Consider the following 21,431-nt stretch of genomic DNA (forward strand, 5'->3'; position numbering starts at 1 on the left):
TTCTATCACAATATATATCAAAAACCATAGAAGACGCGTACAAATTCACAATTTGTTGAATACGGTATTGATGCAGACGATACTATAAGGATAAGTATGTGTGGTTATACATTGAATGATCCAGAGCTTTGCATTTGAGGAGAAATTTAATAAAAAATTGTTTTAATAAGTAATTTTGTACAAAACTATTCAGAGAAACTGAATCATAACGAAATATAGCAACTATTGTTACTACTACCGTTTATAACTTATTACCATTATTAACGAGCACCCTTATAGTCTGATCCTACATCTAATCATTAATACAGATGTGCGCGATATTATTATAGCATCTACACTTTCTAGTTAGTACATATGCAGTTGGCTCCAGGAGTATTAAACTCGAAACCAAACTCATTATTTTTATCTAAAATCAATTATTACTTCGTCACCAACTATTATAAATGTGTGTGTATGTATTACACCTCTCTCTCTCTCTCTCTCTTTTTCTCTTATATATATATATATATATATATATATAGTATATAAAGTATGAATAATTTAATAGCGGCATTTATTAAAGAATGGTTTCTTTTGATCTGCATACATTAACAAATTTAATTGCATTATTTTAAGCCATAAATGTTTCCAAGTGCTCATTAAAGAGTTAATTAAACTGTTATATCGAAACATTGTAAGAAGAGAATACTACATCAATGTGTATGTAATTATAATTTATTAGCGTTCATTAGCTGTGCGTATTTCTTAATAGAATCTCACAACATATAACACCAACTATTTCGAAATGTTATTTAAGAACTGATGGGTTGAAAAATTTCACGACAGCTACCCTCAGACGTTCTTCATCTTTTTACGACAACCTCCTCCGATTTGAGACCTACAGTTCTTGCACGTACAGAACCAGTCCAGTTAGCAAGCGATTGCAACGGATGAATTCTATCGATTGCAGGTGGAATGATGGAGAAGAGGATGACAATAGTGGCAGGAAGAGTGGCAGAAATTCTGTAACTGGCGGATATATCGGTAGCGAACGTATCAATTGTGCTCTTAGGAAAAATGCGTCTCTTCAAGTTGGTCGAAAACGTTTCTTCATTATTATATTATTAGCAGAATTATAAAATAAATATTATTCATCTACCCATGTTCGTTAATTTGACCTTACTTTCAAAAAGGCGAATTGCCAGAGATTATGTAAATCGTTGGATCTTGAAAAGAAATGGACCCTGCAGATATTGAACAGACATCAGCAAGTCACGAGCAACAGAATGGAGAGGAAAATAAATGAAGCTGAAAGGTTGAGAAACAGATCTCATAAGTTAATCCGTCAAAGTGGGTGAATTATCATATATTTTATTATATTTTTATGCTTATTTCATTATATACGTATCATATACATAACGTTAACGAATTAATTAGCTAATTAGATTTTATTAATAAATGAGAATAAATTATAAATTGTACTATTTTAGATTCTCTTTCTCCAATGTTGTCAAGACAGAACTCTGAAAAAAGGCCCACAAGTATAATAGAACGTTGATATCTACCATGATGATTTTTAACTTTCAACTATTAGCTATAAATATGAGAATGTTTCATATGTCATGATTTTAATTCTAATTTATTAAATTTTATAACATTTATCATTTGGGACTTTTTCAATTTTACGGTACAATAAAAGCGTAAAATAAATGATACAGTTTTCTAGCATCTTGTTGATAAAATTCAAACATCTGGTTAACTAAACTGTTGTGTACTTTGGATCAGCGCTCATAACGAAACTTCTCACTAACTTACTTTAACATACACAACAAATATATGGCATTGCATCATATATAAATAAATATATCATATCACAAACATATGAAACAGTATCATAAGTATATTTGTATATCTTGTCATAAATTGATATAGTATCAAATTAGTGAGTGCCACACAATTGTTGAATATCACAGCTGATATGAGGAATATCGGGTTTTTCCATTTTGATGCTTTTTTAGACAACGTGATGATTCAGATTAGAAGTAGAAAGTAAAGGTGAGCTGAGTTTTTTTTTTGCGTTTTCTACGATATTTCGCACTAAATTAAGGTTTGGTGGCTTTTACATTTCGTGTTTTATTTGATCGTTTTTCATTTTTATTTGTATAAATTACAAAACAACGAACAACATAACAATTTTTAATTTCTTCCTTGTCCAGCGGATAGTTTAGTAACGAATTTAATTTAATAATACAACTAAATAAAATGCGTTCTTGTTTGCTTTTTTGTTCTATTTTCTCATTGTCATTCATTTTCTTTTGATCTGAGTTATATGATATCATATCCTGCAAATTTAATTTTGTCATATTTAAAACTAATTCTAAAATATTGTGTAATAATGATATATTATCGATTTCTGTTTACATTAGAATACAGGATAGAAGCTTCTTAGAGGACTATATCCAATGTTAAAATGTTGAATACACTGAACAAAATAGTCGTAAAGAATCGACTTAATGATGTTGTTAGTGAGATTGTTGTTCAATATGCTGAAAGTAACAAATCCATAAGCAACTGGTACAATCTCAAAGATGTGAATGTTGAAACTTTTGAGAATATTGCGTGGAGTAGGTGTGTCACTTATGAGAAATGCATTGCAGGTGATGATGAGGTGGAACTCGATGCCAACAACATCTGTTTTGGGGAAAATAATGGTTTCTGGCAGATATATTTCATCTACAAGTCGAAAAATTATAAACTTACAAAACCTAATAATGAGTTTAGCTTGTCTAAAGATGATAACAAAGGCATTATGACCATCTCTTTGTTGATGAACCAAGATGAAATCACTCTAGAAGCCATTTTTCAAGTCTGATACTACCAAATTTTTTGTATTAGCCTAATACAATTTTAATAATGAAAAATATTGAATATATTTTTGCAGAAAGGTTCATCTAACAAATGCTTCTCAATGATTGAAGGAATTATCACAAAAAGAGGTGTCAACATATTTGTGAAGAATGAATTAATTGATCAGATTAATGATCTTTCTGTAACCTTATGTGAAACATTTTTTATGACTGCTTCAAATTATGAAGATGATGACGATTTCAGCAGCAGAAATCAAGTCAAACTTACTAATTCCAAATTAACTACAGAGGTCAGTGATTTTATTTTTTCATAGTTCAATGTCACAATTGAAAAACATTAGCCAATTGAATGGATGTGTAATCATATTGAATTCAGGGCTTGACTTACTCTGTAGAGCCAGTTATATTCACTTACAACAAACATTCACAATACTGGCACATGAGGTTTTCATACCAAGGAAATTTTTATGAACTTCAAACCAAAAGAAAGCCTGGAATACAATTCAACCTGGATATGAACCATCATGGTTCTGACTTGATACTATACATTTTTTTGGATTCTAAAACCTCCAGGCTGGCTGTCAGATTTGAGATTGGTGACTGCAGTAAAATATTTACTGCTTTTCAAAAATTAAAGTTAGTCATTTTTTTATAATTTCAAGTTTCAGCTTGCCAATATTTTATAAAATATTTTTATTTATCCAGAACAATAGATAAACAAATGGAAATTGTAACAAACAAAATAAATGAATTAAATTGTCCTCAATTATTTCATAACTTCTCACTGACAGTTCATAAGTTGACACATGTCTTTAGAACATTATCTAGAGTTGGGTATAAAAGTTTTTCAAAGGAGAAATTATTTTCTGGCTGTTTCAAACGTTTATTTTATCCATATATGAAGCCAGAGATTCATTCCATGGAGATGATGCTTGAAAATTCAGTAATTAATATTGGGAAGTTTTTATTGGATGTTGAAAAGGATGATTGCGACATCATTTTAAGTGCTCTCAAGGATGCTGTCTTCTATTTTCATTCATTGAAGAAAATCTGGATGGAGATGAAAGGTTTAGCCGATCAATTGAAAGTTTTGGTGAAATATTTTGAAAACAGAAAACATGGAGAGGAGGGTGACGATGATGATAATGAATTTTTAAAATCCGTATTTCATAATTTAGATCTTTATGATTCGATGCAAATAACGTCAATCACGTGTGAGTTGTTAGAGTTGGTAGCTTTCAATGAGGTCGGCATCTGCTTTAAGATTTCCAATTCAGAACAAACGCACAAAGTCTCTGCTGACTTGGGCGTTCTTGCTTTGATATTGGAGGATGAGCTGAAAGTTTGGAACCAGAAGATTGTATCAACGAAAAAGAATGATGACGATAATGATCAAACAAAAGTTGTTGACGACGAAATTAAACATGATAATCCACTGAAAGATCCTAACATTCCAAATGAAAGCTTAACATCGTTGCAAATACAGCTGATATACGAAAGTTCCCTCATAAAATCTGCAGAATTATTTCAGATTGCACGTATGAAGCTGGTTGATTCATTATATGACATCAGTTCGGCAATCCACCTGACCAATCGCAACGTTAACATCAGCATGATCACCTCCTCTGCCGTCGGATTAGTCGGTGCGAGTTTGGTCATCACCGGTTTAGCTTTGACGCCATTCACTGCAGGACTTTCATCCGGACTGGTTGCAGCAGGAGTGGGATTGGGAGCTTCGGGAGGTGCGTTGGGTGTGGGCACCACTATTGCCGACACCGTTTTAACCCAAGGTCATCTAAAATCCACTCTTGATTTAGCTCTAGTTGATAGGAAAGTTTGTAAATCTCTGACCCGTCTTCAAGACATTTTAACACAAAATAAATTAATGAATGCTTTAAACAACAGCGGTTCATTTTCAGCTGACTGCAGTAGTTCATTATTTCACCACCCACAGTACGAAACAAAAGTTGTGGGTGAATGTGCTGCCAATACGATTTCGAATTTTAGTGTTGCTGCGGTTAAAACAGGAGTGCAAATTGCTAAAAATTCCTTCCTTCGTGTTGGTTCCGTTACAGTTGGAGTTATTTTTGATGTTACATCACTGACGTTCAGAGCCATAAATTTATCAAAAGGAGGAAATTCAGAACTTGGTTTCAAGATAGAAATTGAAGCTCAAGATTTAGAGAAGGAGTTAGATGTTATCTTCAATGTCATTGAACAGATGGGTGTCCGTATTGAACGAGGTGGCGAACGTGTTAAAACCAATGATAGAACACCTATCACTAGACCAATCCTCGAGTTGATATAAAACATATACAAAGAATGTGACTGGTGCCACTTGCCCTTTTTCAGACTTTTTTTCACCGGTTTAATTAAATGTTCTCCTTTGTACAGTTTTTATATGAACTATTAATTTACTCTTATTAATTAGTTTATAATAATAACTTCTTGTACTGAGCTGTAACGTTGATGCACATATCATATATTTCTGACTTTGGATGTTTTATTTAATCAATGTTTAATGACAATTATGTGATGACGATGGCCTTAACTCTTGCTAATTGTCAGTAACACAAGCGAATAATTAATTAAATTGAATGTAACTTATCTTTAAATATATTACTGCTACATAAAGTAAAATCATTATTTACTCTCATGCTTATACCTGGAATGCGTTTTTTGTGATAAAATTTGTTACACAACTTTAGCAATTAAGCAATAAAACGGTGTTTAAATACTAATAAAATTTTGTTGCACTTTCAACTTAATACATCATTGGATAACTTTATAAATGTTTGTCGGTTTATCTTGGTTTTTATTAAACAGATCTGTACCTAATACATTTCTATTTTTATCTGTTTGATAATTTGTTCTGCTTGTACATGAACAATATAAAAATTGGAGCACAAACATATATATAAAAAATGTTCTTTTTTTACAATTAACACTAAAAATGTTCATAAAGGTTGTATAACACTTAATTTCACAAGTAACGTGCCTTTCCATATAATCTAATCCACTTTTAACCTAATCAAACGCATGTGATTCAAAAGCCTGAAAAAGCTTTTTAAATGCAAAGTGACACTTTGATCTAAATTTTTATAAAACAAAATGACTTTCAACTACAACTGGCCAAATTTAAAATTCAATCATGACGTGTGTGAAATTATTAAAAAATCATTTGAAAAGGTTAGAGAGTTGGTTTGTGATTGTTTGTGATTGATTACTTCTTTAATTAAATTAATTAATATTAAATTATTAATTAATTTAATAATTAATGATTACTCATTTATATATGCTATTATTTTATTTTCTATTCTATTCAATTCTATTGCGCTCTTCTAATTCTAGCTAATCTAAAATTGTTTGATGTTAGTAAAGTTTTATAAATAAAATTATTAATGAATAATAATTTAATTTTTAATTGCTAAGCCCTTAATTGCCAAATTTTAAAAACACTACAAAATAGGTGAAAAATATTGAAAATGTAAATAAAAAACTCGAAAAGATTTTGAAAATAGGCAGTCTACCACCTCTGTTCACAACTTTGAGGGTGAACAACCTTCACCTGGAAAGAAAGCATGCAATCAAATTGATCCAAGAAGCTATAGATGAAGTTTAATTAATATTTTTCAAAATAATACAACCATTTATTATTTTATTATTTGTTAAATTTCTTAGGTCATAAAAATAATAAATAATATCATACTTTGTTAAGAGAGAGGAAGAGAGAACAGGATTGAAGTTTGAAGTTAAGAATCATCCTGAGCTAAATGATTGCATCATAATTCAGAATTTTGGACCATTTAATGTTGATACTGTACGTATGCGAAATTCAATAATTTCAAGTCAAATTTACAATTATGTGAAATAATTTTTATATCACAAAAATCTAATGATTTTTTAGGTAACTGAGGAGATTATTGTTGATCATTCATGTGGTATGTCTGTTCTCAGAGGTTCTGACATTTATTCTACTGGAATCCTTTCAATGTCTCCATGTTAGTCTCTACGCTTAAATTATGTTAATTTTAATTTTTACATTCCCAACTCTAATTACAAATTACTTTTCATCATTAGACTAACAAAAGGTATTTATTCGTTTTATTCTTTTCCATAAGATGTAAAAGTCGGCGATTTAGTTTCGGTCTACGTGGATGTGGAGAACAAATGTCGAAGAGGACTGCTGACGAAAGATTTCCACGGAAAAAAATTTTTCATTGGTAATGGTGTTGCCATGGTTACTAGGGCTGCTGTGTTTTGCACTGGTAACAATAAGCTGTTAGTTGCTGTTATAAAGTTTTAAATGTTGGTGTAAAAATGAAATTGGAAGTAGTAGTAGCAGTAGTAGTAGTAATTGTAGCAATAGTTGTGTAGTTATAATAGTAGTAGTAGTAGCAACCGTAATAGTAGTAGTAATAGTAAATTTTATTTTACCAAGATTGATTTTTTCACAGTAAAGGTATTGGAGTGAGAATGAGTGAATGTATTTATAGATCACCACAACTTTATGACCTTCTTCCTTCACTCATTCACCCACAAAACCTTCCATCCATCATTTGCGTTCATGTTCTCAATCCATCTTCGGATGATTTGGTGTTGGATATGTGTGCTGCTCCAGGTTGATTGATTGGTTGATTGATTGATTGGTTGATTGATTGGTTGATGGATTTTGTTGAATAATTAATTTGAGATATATATCAGTGTTCAACTAAATTTAGTCTGTGATATCTATCACATTCAAGTTAATACACTATAAATAATAATAATAATTGTTAGTAATTATAATTGTGATGAATAATAATAAAAATAATATCATAGGTGGGAAGACAAGTCACATTGCGACTCTAATGGGGAATAAGGTCAGTTATTTATCAGTTTATTAAAATTAACCTAAAAAATAAATTAAAATAACGCATAATAATTATAATATTATTATTTATAAAAATAATAATTATTTATTATTATTATTTTGTTAGGGATGTGTAGTTGCACTTGACAAAAACAGGAACAAAACTGAAACAGTTAAGAGGCATTTAGAAAAGTGGAACATCTCAAACGTGCAAGTTCATCATTGTGATTCGAGGTACGTCATTGATGGTGAAGCCGGTGGCGGTAATATTGGTGATAACGGAAAAGATGATGAGAAAGATGATGGTGATAGAAGAGATGATGATAGTGATGCTCAGAGACAAGGTGATGATGGCGATGGCGGTAGTCATGTTTATGACGCTTGCAGTAGTCATAGGTCTTTAAATTCGTACGAACGAGTTAAATTAAAAGCTCTGAATAAAGATACCCTGATAGGTGATAACAAAAACGACTTATCAATCAAAGACAACAGCAACAACAACAGCAAAAACGCCAGGCAAAGAAACGCCAAAATTTTGAAATTCAAAAGAGAATCATTCGACAAAATTCTACTTGATGCTCCGTGCAGCGGCTTAGGACAGCGTCCATCCATCATCAACGACATCACATCTTCTCAATTATCTTCCTATCCACAACTTCAGATGCAACTCTTTGAAACTGTGAGTGAAGTTATCATTTTGGTGGTTTTGTCGCGGTGCTAGTTGACTGGTTCCTAGTTCGCATTGTTATCGTCATTGTTATCTTCATCATCATCATCAATATCATCAATCACTTGTCAATGACTTTTGTGTACTCACAAAAATGCGTACACTTACCTTACTTGCACGTGAACGCAAGGCAGTCCAGTTACTGAAGAAGGGGGGCACTATGGTGTACAGCACCTGCACGACGAACATCTACGAGAATGAGTCCATCACCGCCTGGGCTCTACAGAAGTTCAAAAATCTGAAACTCGTGAAGCAGGTTTTATTGTTAATATCATTCATGCCACTAGAACTCTCCACTGAAAGTTATAATTGAAATGATGAAAATTATGATGGAGTTATGATGATGGTAGTGATGGAAATTATGATGATGGTAGTGATGGAAATTATGATGATGGTAATGATGATAATCACAGGATCCTCACTTAGGAAGCAGTGGATGGATTGTTGAAGGACTGACTGAAGAACAAACTCGTTTATTGCAACGATTCGATCCATCCATCTTGCTCGATCATGATAATGATGATGATTTACAGGATCATCATCAGGATAACGAAGACTATTATTACCTTCATCATAGTGAACGATACGATATTGACACCATAGGATTTTTCATAGCGAAATTTACGAAGCTGTAGTAGGTAGGTCAGAGCAAATGAAGGAAGGAAATAAACCAATGAAAACGAATTAAGTTGTTTGATGGTTTGTAGTGAAATTGTGAGAGATAATTAAACTAAATTATCAATTATCTTGGTTAATTGTATCATCTCGTACTAAAAAAACGCCTGGCTATCTATCTCATTTTGAGAAGTTATTTTGAAAATTTTTTTTATCAATTTTAATCTTTGCAAATCTTTGTATCAATTTAATCGTTTCTAAGGGGAAAGAGAAACATTAGAAATACCCAAAAGCGTACAATCTCACACATACACACGTACAAAAACACGCACGCAAGCATAAACACACGTGCATATGTACAAACATTTGGTTGTGTAAAAAAATAAATCGAACGTATGCATATGATCTGTATTAGACAACAAAAATAAACTAAAAAATAAATTTGATTCATAAAATTAATGACGCAATAATCATTGAAAATGGCGTGATTAAATGTGTGCTGGTTGGTGAATTTATTAGGAAAATATAACTAGTTAGAAAACAAGCCTAAAAATAGAAAATGAAGACACACATCTACACGTACATGCACATTCAGGCACACGTACAAACATGCATACATATATGTTTGTTTGTGTGTGTGTGTGAATTTCTCTGTGCCAAGAACTGTATTTGCAATGGAACAAGTTTTTAAAATGAAATTTAGTAACAACGATTTGTAACAGTGGCATGAAATTTCAAACAAGCGATCACTGTAATGCTGTCGTAAATTGGTTGATTAGCCAAAATGGAAAACGGTAAAAAAAATATGGCAAACAAACAAGCGAAAAATCAATAATAAAATTAGCATTATTAATTATTCTTAGTACGAAAAAAATTCATTTTATCTATGCTACTTACCACAATAACGTTAATATTACTTATAACAATTTAGAAATAATAATTTTATGCTACAAAGATGATAATTTACAGCAGAAATCAAGATAACATTTTATATTTATGAAAAATACATGAGCAAAAAAAACCATCATTCGTTTAATTTTTAGTTGTAAAGATTAAGAAAAATAAATTAAGGATTGCCGTGCACTTGAGTAGGATAAACATTTTTTTTCTGCATATTATATAATAAAGTTCACAATTCATGTGATTATTAAATTGAATTGCAAGAGCCACACGAACAAATACACACACACCACTCACACACACGCACACACACATTGAATATGCCATATTGTGGTAACATAATTTTTACTACAATTAGACCAAACAGTAATTAAGTGAAATCATAAAAAACATTTCTGCGTGTAATAATAATTATTATTATTATATAATATTATTATTATATAATAATTATTATTATTATATAATAATTATTATTATTATATAATAATAATTATTATTATATAATAATTATTATAACAATGATAATAATGATAAAGTAATTATATTGAATTATGCCCTACATACATACTGCTATATTCAAAGAGATATAAAATAATAAATCACCACACACAAACACTTTTTTTAATACAACTATTGTGAATGTGTTTATCTGGAATGATGGGTATCTTAAGAAAGAAGGAGAGAGAGAGAGAGAAAGAGAGAGAGAAAGAGTAAGAGAGCGAGAGAAAACGTCGTTTAATTACAATTTGAATCGATCATTAAAAAATTGAAACAGCCAAAATAAAAATCAGAGGACAGTGATAAGGATACAAAAGTAATAATGAACTAAACAACAAAAAATAATGTTTGGACGAAGAAATTATTTAAATAATAATAAAATTGATAATAATTAGCTATTAAATATTATATCAAATCATATCAATTAATTGATCAGACAACGAGTTAATAACTCGGTCACGCTCAGCAAATCAGACGATCATTCATACATACATTCATTTAGTCATTAATTCATTCATCTATTCGCTCATCCATTCACTTATCGATCTATCCGTTCATTCATTCACTCTCACAGCATTAATTATTTTCAGTTAAATTTTTGTTTTTTAATTTTTCAAGTCTTTTGGTAAGCGAGTTATTTTTAGATTCTAGCTCTTCTAATTTACTCGTCAACATTCTGGCCTGAAAATTTAAAAAAATAATAAAAAAATTATAAAAAATAATAATATTAATATTATTGCAGGCTTTGAATACAATTTTATTAAAATTAATGAATAGATATAAAAATTTAAGTTAACACATTGGCCCATGATAAAGTGTGAAGTTGGTTGGTGCGTATTTAAAAAAAGTTTCATCAAACTTTAACTTTTAAAAAGAGAATTTACACATATACACATACACGCACATATATATACAGTCGTTCACACACACACAGGCACAGACAGACACACACACAGACAAACAAATACACACACACCTCCAGCTGGAGTTTCCTCTTTTCTACTTTCAACTCTTCCTCCGATTTCTCAAGATTCTCAGACAAGGATTTATATCGAGTGAGCTGGGTTTCCAACCTAGTCACCTAGTCAAATTTACATAGCGCCATTTTTTAGTAATAATAATAACAACAACCACAATAATAATAATTATTATTATTTATTATTATAATCATAATAATTATACTAAGCTAACATTTCCCTGAAGTGTGGTTATCTCTTGTTCAGCTTTCTTCAACTTTAACTTAATCTCGGTGAAGTTCTTATGGGCGTCTGATGATGATGAGGAGGATGATGATGATGTTGGAAGTGACAGCAATGATGATTACGATGAATATAACGATGATGAAGAAGAAAACGACGATAATGAAGAAGATGGTGACTGTATTGATAGAAACATTTATAACGGTGGTGACGATGATGAGTGAAGATGATACAAAAAAATGGTTAAAAATGGTTATGGTGATGACAATAATGGTGATAACTTGTAAGAATAATGATGATATAATACGAACAATTCTGAATAAAAAACAACAGACAACATTGGCAAAATCTACAATATTAGTAAGAAAATAGAAAAAATTGAAAAACCAAGCAAAACAAAATTCATATTCCTTGGTAAAATAAACCAACAATATATCAGTAGCAATAACAAGGAATCCAAAACAAAAAGCACATCAACAACGTCAACAAAAGACATCAAAAAACACAAAATCAAAACACAATAACATCAACATAGTTAGAAACCAGCCAACCATCAAATACAATGCCATCAAAAACAGGTGAAGCTATGGTTGAAAACGAGCTGGTCTGTTGTTGCTGTAGCAGATTACTGCTGTTTGATTTCAGCTCTGACAATTCTTTGGAAATTTTTTCCTTCTCCTCTAAAATCTCGTTTCTTTCATCAAATAACTTTTTCAATCGATCACCTTTAATAGTTTGTATAAAATTATTAAACTTTAACTTAATGTATAACCACATCCAGTCCTCCATTAGCTATATTTTAAAAGTAGACTCATATTATAGCACACCCCCGCCCCTCTCTAAGCCCTAACTAACAAGACCAACCTAATGAGCCAGTATAGTCGGCCAGTATTTCCAGATGTTCAGCAGTGAGAATTGCAGACGACATGTTGCTACCACTCGTATATTCGGAGTCTTCGGGTGCAGTATAGGTGTTGTCTGTAGTGACAAGAGCCAGACCACTCGTCTTAGGTTGGAAATTGTTTTTAAATCAGTAACAACAACAACAATAATAAACATAATAATAATGATAATTATTATTTTAATTAATTAATTAAATAATTAAGGATTTAACCTTGATTAGGTGATCCCTCTGTATCAAATCTACAGTCAGCTTCTGGCATTTTGATTCCAAAGCCCTCAATTGATCTAATAACGCATCTTTCTCCTTCAAAAATAATTAATTAATAATTAATAATAACATCATAATAATAATAAACATTAATAATGATAACAATAAAAAAAAACCAAGATCTTTTTTGAAAAATCTCCAGACCTTATTAGAGATACGAAGACTCCTTTTAGTTTCCAGGTTACTCTCCTCGACATCACACATTCTATCTTTGAGGAGATCTACTTCGTACTTCAAGGCTCGCTTCTCGTTGTCCAACTGGGCATTCGAGAGTAAAACTTTCTTGTACTTTTCCATCAGATCAGCAGAGCCAGTTGTGTCCTGTTGTTGTTGTTAGTATTATTGTTATTGTTATTTATTAATGCTACTGTTATAATAATGATAAAAATAATGAAATAGGAACAAACTCTGCTGGATGAGTGCTCAAGGACTGGCCGACTATCTGTAGTTGAATGCATTCTTGTGATTGGCTGGCTTGTTGTGGATGTCGTCGACGTTGTTGTTGTTGCTGTTGTAGGCACCTGAAAATATAAGTGAAATTCATAAAGATAATATATCAATTTTGGCAGGAAGGAAGTTTTTTAAAAAAAATTCCAAATTTTTATGAAAATTTTATTCATTTTGTATGTGAACTCACTTTAGAAGCAGGAATATTCTCAATATTTGCAGTATTATCAGCAGACTGTTTGCTATTTTCAGTACTCTCCTCATCATCATCTTCATCGACATCTTCATTCTCCTGTTTTTAATAAATAAAATAAAATAAATAAATAAATTAACAGAAATTAAGTAGAATAAATAAGAATAAAATGCAATAAAATGTTTCTCTTACCACAACAAACTCAAATGCCTTAATAAACAATTTGGGCAAAATTTCACATTCTTAACTACATGCATTACTAATATTAGACTCAAAATAATGTTCATTACATTTAAATAGCAACGTAGTTAGACTTAGAAAAATGCTAAAATTTGCAAAAGACTTTAGACAAAAAATTTATTACCTTCTTGTGTTTCTCTCTTTCATCCAGTCTTAACTTTCTGGCTTCAGCCAGCACTGCACTGGACTTTTCATCCCTCGTGTCTGCCTAATTTTGAAAATTTTATAACAATAGTAAAGTCACTTGGCTTATTAATCAAGTCATTTAGTATTTATTTGCTAAATAAATATAGCTAAAATAAATTAGAATGTTGGTGACTGAAAATTAACAAATATGAACATTAACTTTTATTATTGAGATTCATTAACTATTATTGAGGTTAGATTAAAATTATTAAAAGCTATCTATTTTGATAACTGTTAACTGTTTTCAGGTTCTCAACCAAATAGAGAAATTAAAATGAATTAACTAGCTCTAAAAAACTAGTTAGATTTAGCAAGAAAAATAAAACAACTAACTTAAGCAGAAATTATAAATTAGGTATATTAATTAGTTAGCTAAGTTTTTTTAAGAAAGAGCCAAGACAACCCAGGAGTAAGAGCAAGACCAATTCTAAGGAAACCAAGGTAACTCAATAGTGAGTAGTCAAGGCCAATCCCAATAATGAGAAATCAAGAGAAATTTTAATTTTAAACTATTATAATTATGAAGTGAAATGGATTGCCAAACTTAAAATTTGAAATAAAAAATGGCTTATTTACTTCTTAATTAAACTTAATTATTAAAGTTTAATTTAATTAAGTCTTAAACAAAAAGGAAAAGGTACCTCTTTTGAGATGACGTCCAGAGCATTATCTTCGACAGAAAGCTGGTTTCCAGTACTTCTTCTTTTACTAGAAGAACTAACAGCGTGAGAAACAGGCGAAGTCATTTTTTAAAACACTTCCAAACAAACAAATAAAAAATTATTTTAACAGGACAAAAACGAAGCTTCAAAAGGCCAAGCCCAAAAACGAAGCAAATTAGAATTAAAAAAGAAAAAATATAATTTAAAATGAAGGACGAATATTAGAATATAAAAATTAAAGGTATAAAGACATATCTCATGATTTAGGGCATGAAATGTTACGCTCCACACAACGTCCTACTCACAATACACTTCTACATTGTAGTGTTTCAGTGTGTCTGCTAGCTTAGCAACATTTCTCTATTTGATATTTTCTTTTTCATTGAGTCTTGCAAGCACCTTAAAGTAGATTTTTTCTGAGTAAAACTTTATCATTAGTATTCTTTTTCGAGACAACTTTTTTTTTGTTTATTTTCTATAAAATATCACCTTAAAATTTTTTTATAAACTCAATTTTTTGTAAACTTTTATTTTCACCGTATATATACATATGTGTAATGGTATGCATGCTAATGTTCTCCCTTTATATATATATAGTTATACATATCCTTGACAAATATATGCTCATCCTTGCATTGCTCAAAATCTTCTAAATTTTATATTGCAAAACACTGCAGATCAAACGTAGCAACTAAGTTCAATGACTCTAATTTATGCCTGTCTAGGCAATAACAGCTTGCGTGTTCTAATTAACATAGTATTTAACTTCGAGAACGCTAACGAATTCCTAACAAGTGAATGGTTCAAAGTGTAATGACTACATACTATCGAATGTGTATGTGTATTTCAGTTTCATAACCCCTTGTCTACCTACAGATAAAAATGTTTGACCATATATTTTTCAAATGGGAAGGCATTCGAAGATAAAACTAAACTGGAGATAACATTTCAATCGATCGATTTAAAAGCTTACAATCACGATAGAACAGAAAACGGTAATTAAATTCAATACAGGTTCTACGTATTTTTAAACGCCCGCTAATCTAAAACATTGATTCATTACTATTACATTACATCGTCAGTTATCTTTCCAACGTTCAAACGTAATCAAATTCGAAAATAAAAATTACATATCACAAAACAGACAGACATGATGACGATAAATAAATTAATTACATCTAGTCGACGATACAAAAATTTGATAATTAATGAAAGAACAAATCTATGAAATAAAACTGAAGAATCTAAAATATTTCAACCAAAACGCGACAACAACACATATACAAATTTGTGGCAAATAAACATACATTTAAACAAAATCCATATATCATAATTCAATCATTTGTTGGAATATAAATGTCACAATGCAAACGTTATATAAAAAGCACCATATACATCTTGAACTGTTCTCGGAATGATTCAAGATTATACAAAATAAGATTAATGATTAGACCGATGATAACAAAAGTTACTCAAATATGATAAAATAAAGTATGATAATAAAAATTGGCCTCTGAAAGTGAGAATTTAAAAAAATAAGACTTTTTCATATTCGTAAATAAAAATAATTAAAAATATAATTTTGTGACTTACTTGGAATCGAAAAATAAAATACACAACCAAGTATAATGACTAGAACAATTCAAATGAACCTAAGAAGCGGAATCGAAACTAAGGAAAAACGAAAATTAAAAAAGTATACATACTTAACGTACGTAGAAAGAAAAAATTAATTACAAGATTGATTGAATGATACATAAATCAAACAAACAAATAAATGAATAAATAAACAAATAAATAAATAGGAAACAAAAATGAAAAAAGAACTGATAGAATGCGATTGGATGGAAGGACACTACAAACAAAACGAAAATTAAATTGAAAGTAATAAAAAAAAAACCAATTAAAAACTTGAAAAAAATCATGAACTGAAGAGAAAATAATACATATCTAACAGCCTGCATGAAGATTTTGGTGTTGTAGGAATGTGACACATTATCCCAGCATGCAAATGAACCAGAAAACCATATAAACTAGATAAAGATGCATGCGAATGAACCAGAAAACTGCAGTTGAAAATTAAAAACAAACAATAAAGTGAGTGATTTAGGTAATAAAATAAATAAAAATGAATAATTTTAATTGAAAGATATCAAACTTAAATCAATACGAATTATGTTATAATGAAATTTGACGATAACCACAACATTTTTGAAAAATACAAAATGAAACAAATCATAGACAATACTAATCCTAGCATCTTTATCGTCAATTTTGCCAAAATATAACAATATTTCTCTCAACAAAGAAAAATACAAACAGTAACAATAATAATAATTGAATAATAAAAATAAAACTAAATGATTTTGCACAAAAAAGCTGAAAATAAATAGACATAACCGTAGAATACTGCTCTGACCGTTACGTTTCTGTGTTGTTAAATCTTGATATTCAAAGTAAGATTGAAAGAACCATAACGATAACATAGCAATAATATTATTATAAATAATTTAAAAAATACTAAATAATAATACAATTTATCTGAATGCAGTAGTAACCATTGATAAAAAATGAAAATTTTGTTAAAATAAACTAAACAGAAAAAAAGAAGAAAGAAAAACGAAAAAACTGTAAATGTAAAATGATCAATCATGAAAATATACCTAATATATCAATAAAAGACGAAACAAATTTAAAAAAAAAAAACAAAACAAAAAAAACAAGAGACTAGATGAATGGAATGGTGACGAAAATAGAAACAAAGAAATAAAACAAAAGCAAATCAATATCAAACGATAAACTTATTCACGATTTAGTGTAGCATTACTTTTTTTATTGGTATATATATATATATATATATATATATATATATATGAATGTATGTATGAATGTATGTATAAATAGGTAATCATCATCTTCATCATCCTCATGATCGTCATCATCCTCTCAACAACTTTTCTCACTGTTAAAATAAGTTAATTGGTTAAAAGATCATTTAATTAATTAGCTAATTAATTAATTAAATGATAAATAGAAAATAGAAGCCTGATAAAGAGAAAGGTATCTATGTATGTAATGTTAGCTTAATGACAGATGGATATATCCGATAAGGCCCTTTTTGCTGACAAAATTTCGTCACCACTAGCAACATTAATATTCATTATATTTTATTATAACAGCTATTTTGATTATTATAATTATAATATATAATAATATATTATAATATTAATAATATTGATTAATAACATTGCACCTGACGTATGTGTGGATCGTACATGTTAGATGTCGACGTTGGTAATATATCTGTGTACCCCATGTTTGGCTGCATGGACAGGTAGAAAGATAGATAGATAAAAGGATATAAAAAAGGATAGATACATAGATAGATAGATAGATAGATAGATAGATAGATAGATAGATAGATAGATAGATAGATAGATAGATAGATAGGTAGATAGATAGACAGACAGACAGATAGATAGGTAGATAGATAGATATGAAATCATAATTTAAAATAAAATTATTATAATATAAAAATGATGAAAAGAAGAAATATTATGAGGCACCAAACTACTGACATTCATAGACATGTACAAGTCAGGTCTTGTTGGCATGCTGTACGCTGGTGTGCCTGCAATGGTTTGAATCATTTTATAGTAAAATAATTATATCTGCGTATGTATTATATATAAATTACAATTATATATATATTGTAATTATAATTAGATTCATATAACAATAGTAAAATAATACAAATATTATACTATTAAATTAAATATTTCATTAATGAAACAACATTTTTTTAAAAATTACAACATTAAAACGAATAACATGTAAGGAACTGTTAACATCAACATTAACAGCATCACAAACACCAACACTACTAACACTTACATTAATTCAAACGATGCAAATACAACAAAAACAGCGGACCACGACAAAAAAAATCCCACCCCATGACTCTTGGCTGTCACTTAAGCACTGACTATCAGCTGACTCCAACTTAGGCAGCATAGGTGATTTGGAGTCACTGCTGTTGTTGTTGAAATTGTTGCTATTGTAGTTGCTGTTGGCGTTGTTGCTGCTGCCATTGTTGTTCGTGCCACTGCCAGCCATCTTTGCGTTGTACATGTTGGCTTCTTCTTGACCCTTCCCGACATTTTTCTTGAAACGAATCCTTTTATTTCCAAACCAATTTGAGACCTGGTTTAGTTGTGTGAGTCAATGTCAAAAATGATTTAATGAACTTAATTTAAAAATATATTTTTTTAAATAAAACCAAAACCGTCATCAATAAAACTAAAAGACAAGTTATCCATTCATACACAAAAAATCCACTCACTAATCAGTCACCCAATTAGTTAACTATTCTTCAGATCTTATCACATCTTCTACATACACCACACACAGACAGACGAAGAGAAAGACAGACAGACGGAGAGAGAGACAGACAGACAGACGGAGAGAGAGAGACAGACAGACGGATAGACAGAGAGAAACAAACTTGTGAAACAGTGATGCCACACTTCCTGGCAAGCTCTTCCTTGGCCTCCTCACTTGGATATGGATTACTGAGGTGCGAGTAGAAATATTCATTTAGCATCTCCGTCGCTTGCTTGCTGAAGTTCCGTCGTTTCCGTCTGAAAAAATGTTTCACAAGAAATTTTATAATTAGAAACAATTAACCAGCAAGCAACAAGCATCACCACAACCACACCAGAAGACCAACCTTGCATCTAGGAACCTGGACCTCAGTATCATGACTGCCTCACATGTGCTCTGCTTCAACTGCAACTCGATGGCCGTGAACTTCTTGCGGATGATGCTCACCATTCGATCTATCTCCTTTGGGGCTATTGGTCGAGTGCGACTCTGCTCGTGTAGAAGGTTGACAACGTGGCTTGTGAACTCACTGCAGGCCTGCCCATCCAACAGGTTAATGTAAAAATGATTCAAGTCATGCTTGGACTAAACAACAAATATATTATCTTGAAGCACAACTAATAAACCAAAATAAAACAGCATATATAATAGGTTGGAACTATATTCTTTCAAAAAAAAAATGTACACCAAGTGTATAATAAAACAAGTAATAAAGCAACTCCTCACAATACCAACCTGTTCATATTTTTCGAGCTCTGAGTTGTAAATCTGCCTTATCTGAATTAACTTTGCTCTGTAGTCTGCATGTTCTATGGCATTCTCAGAGGGGGCCACCATGCTACCCCCCACCTTCTCAGGGCCTGCCACCCCTTCAGCTATCAACATGTTGTCCAGCCTCATCAGCTGGGCATCGGGTGGATCATCATCTTGACAGTTGCGAATACTTAACACTGTTGAATGTTGTAATGGAGATTTGTGTTTAGTTAGAATATCAAAAATTTTGCTTTTGTGAAATTGGAAGCCAACTTGCTACAAACAAACATTAAATTTTCATAACAACTAAATGGTATTAAACAGTTGATGTATAGAAGCCAGTTAATATAATGCACCAGTTTATAACATCCACTCAGAATACAGTCAAATACATGTATGCAATCAAACAAATACATGAAAATACAAACAACAAGCCCCTAAAAATATGAATACATAGTATATAGTCTACATACATGTAGGTAGATTGTAGACAAGCAAATAAAATAGAAGTGATTGGAAGTGGAGTTTGAAGAGATAATTAGTTAATTGTTTTATGGTGCATATACAGGTGTGAAGAGAATCATTCAGTTATTCATTAATTCATTTACTCACTCATTCATTCATTCATACTCACCTGTCTTCTCTTTAATTTCACAAAGTATTTGAAATAATGCTGGCTTCATTCTGTGGCAATTTAAAGTGTGCTTCCTGTAAGTAAGAAATCAATAAATATGATGAATCAATTAACCAATCAATTAGTGATTATTTATTAAATAACTTAACTATAATTACTTTATCAATCAATCAATTAATTAATTAATTAATCAATTAAACCAATGTTCATGTTCAACTAAAATCTAAATCACATACTCAATTAATTTTCTAGTTTATTCAACCATTAAATAATCAATTTTATTAGAGAAATGTCTCAATCAATCATTCAAATAAGAAACCTTGCTTGGGCCTCATCTAGGGACTGATCTGTAATGTTCATAATTTGTTGTAAGATGTCCCCAATGGCCCTCTTGCCCCCTCCCATGTCATCACCCATCATTCCACACGACTCCATCATCACCTGCTGGTTGCCATGGATTGCTGGATAACTCTGGGGTTGTAACATCATTTGTCCCTGCATACCATACGCCATTCCATCGTCCATCATCTTGCTGGGTCCTGTTTGTTGGAAAAAGTTGGGTGTTCAGTCAGTCAGTACATGGATTGCCATCATTGCCAAGATTGAATCTCATTCTCATCTCATCTCATGTGTGAATAAAGAATTTCTAGCACTGTACGAAGTTAGCAATCCATTTTAAAAATTAAAAGATATATGAATGGCGGCCAATTCGAACGACATTACCTTCCTCTCATGATGGCAGCCAACTAATTTTATTTCATGATGTAAAATAAATGAAATTCAATTAATTAATTTTTGTAGTGATAACAGAACACACTGCTGCAAACAAATTAAGAACATTTGTCGATCGGATGAGAAGAGTTGATGCATTCACGAACGTAAGAGAGTGAGGCGGCCGTTTAAAATTAATAAAGCGAGGAAAATAAGCAAACTTACGTTTTAAAACGATAAAAATACAATAAAATCCCAATAAAATGCTCAACAACAAGCCAAAATCCTATTAGAATTTTAGCAATGGAGGAAAAGCAATTAAAAGGCGGAGCCTAATAATCAGGTCAGTTCTTGACCAATCAAAGCTATTTAACGATATGTCACTACGTACTAAAAGTTAACTTTGGTTGCAAG

The 21,431-nt window shown here is 30.8% G+C and overlaps 5 protein-coding genes across 5 annotated transcripts; 3 read left to right on the plus strand and 2 right to left on the minus strand.

Annotated features, from left to right (window-relative positions):
• Positions 1-531: 531 nt before the first annotated feature.
• Positions 532-1,337, plus strand: HELRODRAFT_179577 (hypothetical protein; the record flags this gene model as incomplete). The annotated part of the gene is made up of 3 exons (XM_009028397.1): positions 532-566; positions 950-1,070; positions 1,173-1,337. The coding sequence occupies 3 exons, from the start codon at positions 532-534 to the stop codon at positions 1,335-1,337; spliced, it is 321 nt and encodes a 106-aa protein (XP_009026645.1).
• Positions 1,338-2,449: 1,112 nt separating this feature from the next.
• On the plus strand, positions 2,450-5,154 carry HELRODRAFT_179578 (hypothetical protein; the record flags this gene model as incomplete). The annotated part of the gene is made up of 4 exons (XM_009028398.1): positions 2,450-2,845; positions 2,921-3,136; positions 3,223-3,482; positions 3,552-5,154. 4 exons carry the CDS (start codon positions 2,450-2,452, stop codon positions 5,152-5,154), a joined length of 2,475 nt encoding a protein of 824 aa, XP_009026646.1.
• A 1,173-nt stretch (positions 5,155-6,327) lies between these two features.
• HELRODRAFT_87021 (hypothetical protein) lies at positions 6,328-9,060 on the plus strand (the record flags this gene model as incomplete). The annotated part of the gene is made up of 10 exons (XM_009028358.1): positions 6,328-6,462; positions 6,571-6,666; positions 6,754-6,847; positions 6,968-7,127; positions 7,304-7,467; positions 7,668-7,708; positions 7,826-7,932; positions 8,203-8,377; positions 8,556-8,681; positions 8,839-9,060. Coding segments are annotated over 10 exons (1,320 nt in total), but the record flags the coding sequence as incomplete, so codon positions are not given.
• A 1,213-nt stretch (positions 9,061-10,273) lies between these two features.
• On the minus strand, positions 10,274-14,861 carry HELRODRAFT_193598 (hypothetical protein). The gene is made up of 12 exons (XM_009028399.1): positions 14,516-14,861; positions 13,813-13,896; positions 13,446-13,547; positions 13,216-13,329; positions 12,953-13,135; positions 12,752-12,844; positions 12,502-12,643; positions 12,189-12,362; positions 11,630-11,706; positions 11,415-11,519; positions 10,421-11,119; positions 10,274-10,347 (listed from the first exon to the last, which is right to left on the minus strand). Exons 1-11 carry the CDS (start codon positions 14,618-14,620, stop codon positions 11,015-11,017), a joined length of 1,284 nt encoding a protein of 427 aa, XP_009026647.1. The 5' UTR covers positions 14,621-14,861; the 3' UTR covers positions 10,274-10,347; positions 10,421-11,014.
• Positions 14,862-17,388: 2,527 nt separating this feature from the next.
• Positions 17,389-21,296, minus strand: HELRODRAFT_185992 (hypothetical protein). The gene is made up of 10 exons (XM_009028400.1): positions 21,243-21,296; positions 20,626-20,845; positions 20,307-20,380; positions 19,655-19,869; positions 19,266-19,456; positions 19,041-19,176; positions 18,490-18,739; positions 18,115-18,167; positions 17,790-17,858; positions 17,389-17,498 (listed from the first exon to the last, which is right to left on the minus strand). The coding sequence occupies exons 2-10, from the start codon at positions 20,832-20,834 to the stop codon at positions 17,496-17,498; spliced, it is 1,200 nt and encodes a 399-aa protein (XP_009026648.1). The 5' UTR covers positions 20,835-20,845; positions 21,243-21,296; the 3' UTR covers positions 17,389-17,495.
• Positions 21,297-21,431: the final 135 nt, after the last annotated feature.

Source organism: Helobdella robusta, assembly GCF_000326865.2.
Source record: "Helobdella robusta unplaced genomic scaffold HELROscaffold_55, whole genome shotgun sequence".
In the NCBI taxonomy this organism is placed as follows: domain Eukaryota; kingdom Metazoa; phylum Annelida; class Clitellata; order Rhynchobdellida; family Glossiphoniidae; genus Helobdella; species Helobdella robusta.

Excerpts from the sequence above, each read along its gene's own strand:
- HELRODRAFT_193598 (XM_009028399.1), bottom strand. The coding sequence starts at position 14,620 with ATGACTTCGCCTGTTTCTCACGCTGTTAGTTCTTCTAGTAAAAGAAGA. Across the intron at positions 13,330-13,445 it reads AGAATATTCCTGCTTCTAAA|GTGCCTACAACAGCAACAAC; the intron begins GTGAGTTCACAT and ends TTATATTTTCAG. Across the intron at positions 11,120-11,414 it reads AGAGGAAACTCCAGCTGGAG|GCCAGAATGTTGACGAGTAA; the intron begins GTGTGTGTGTAT and ends TTAAATTTTCAG.
- HELRODRAFT_185992 (XM_009028400.1), bottom strand. The coding sequence starts at position 20,834 with ATGATGGACGATGGAATGGCGTATGGTATGCAGGGACAAATGATGTTA. Across the intron at positions 19,177-19,265 it reads TCCAGGTTCCTAGATGCAAG|ACGGAAACGACGGAACTTCA; the intron begins GTTGGTCTTCTG and ends ACATTTTTTCAG. Across the intron at positions 18,168-18,489 it reads TGACAGCCAAGAGTCATGGG|GCACACCAGCGTACAGCATG; the intron begins GTGGGATTTTTT and ends AAACCATTGCAG.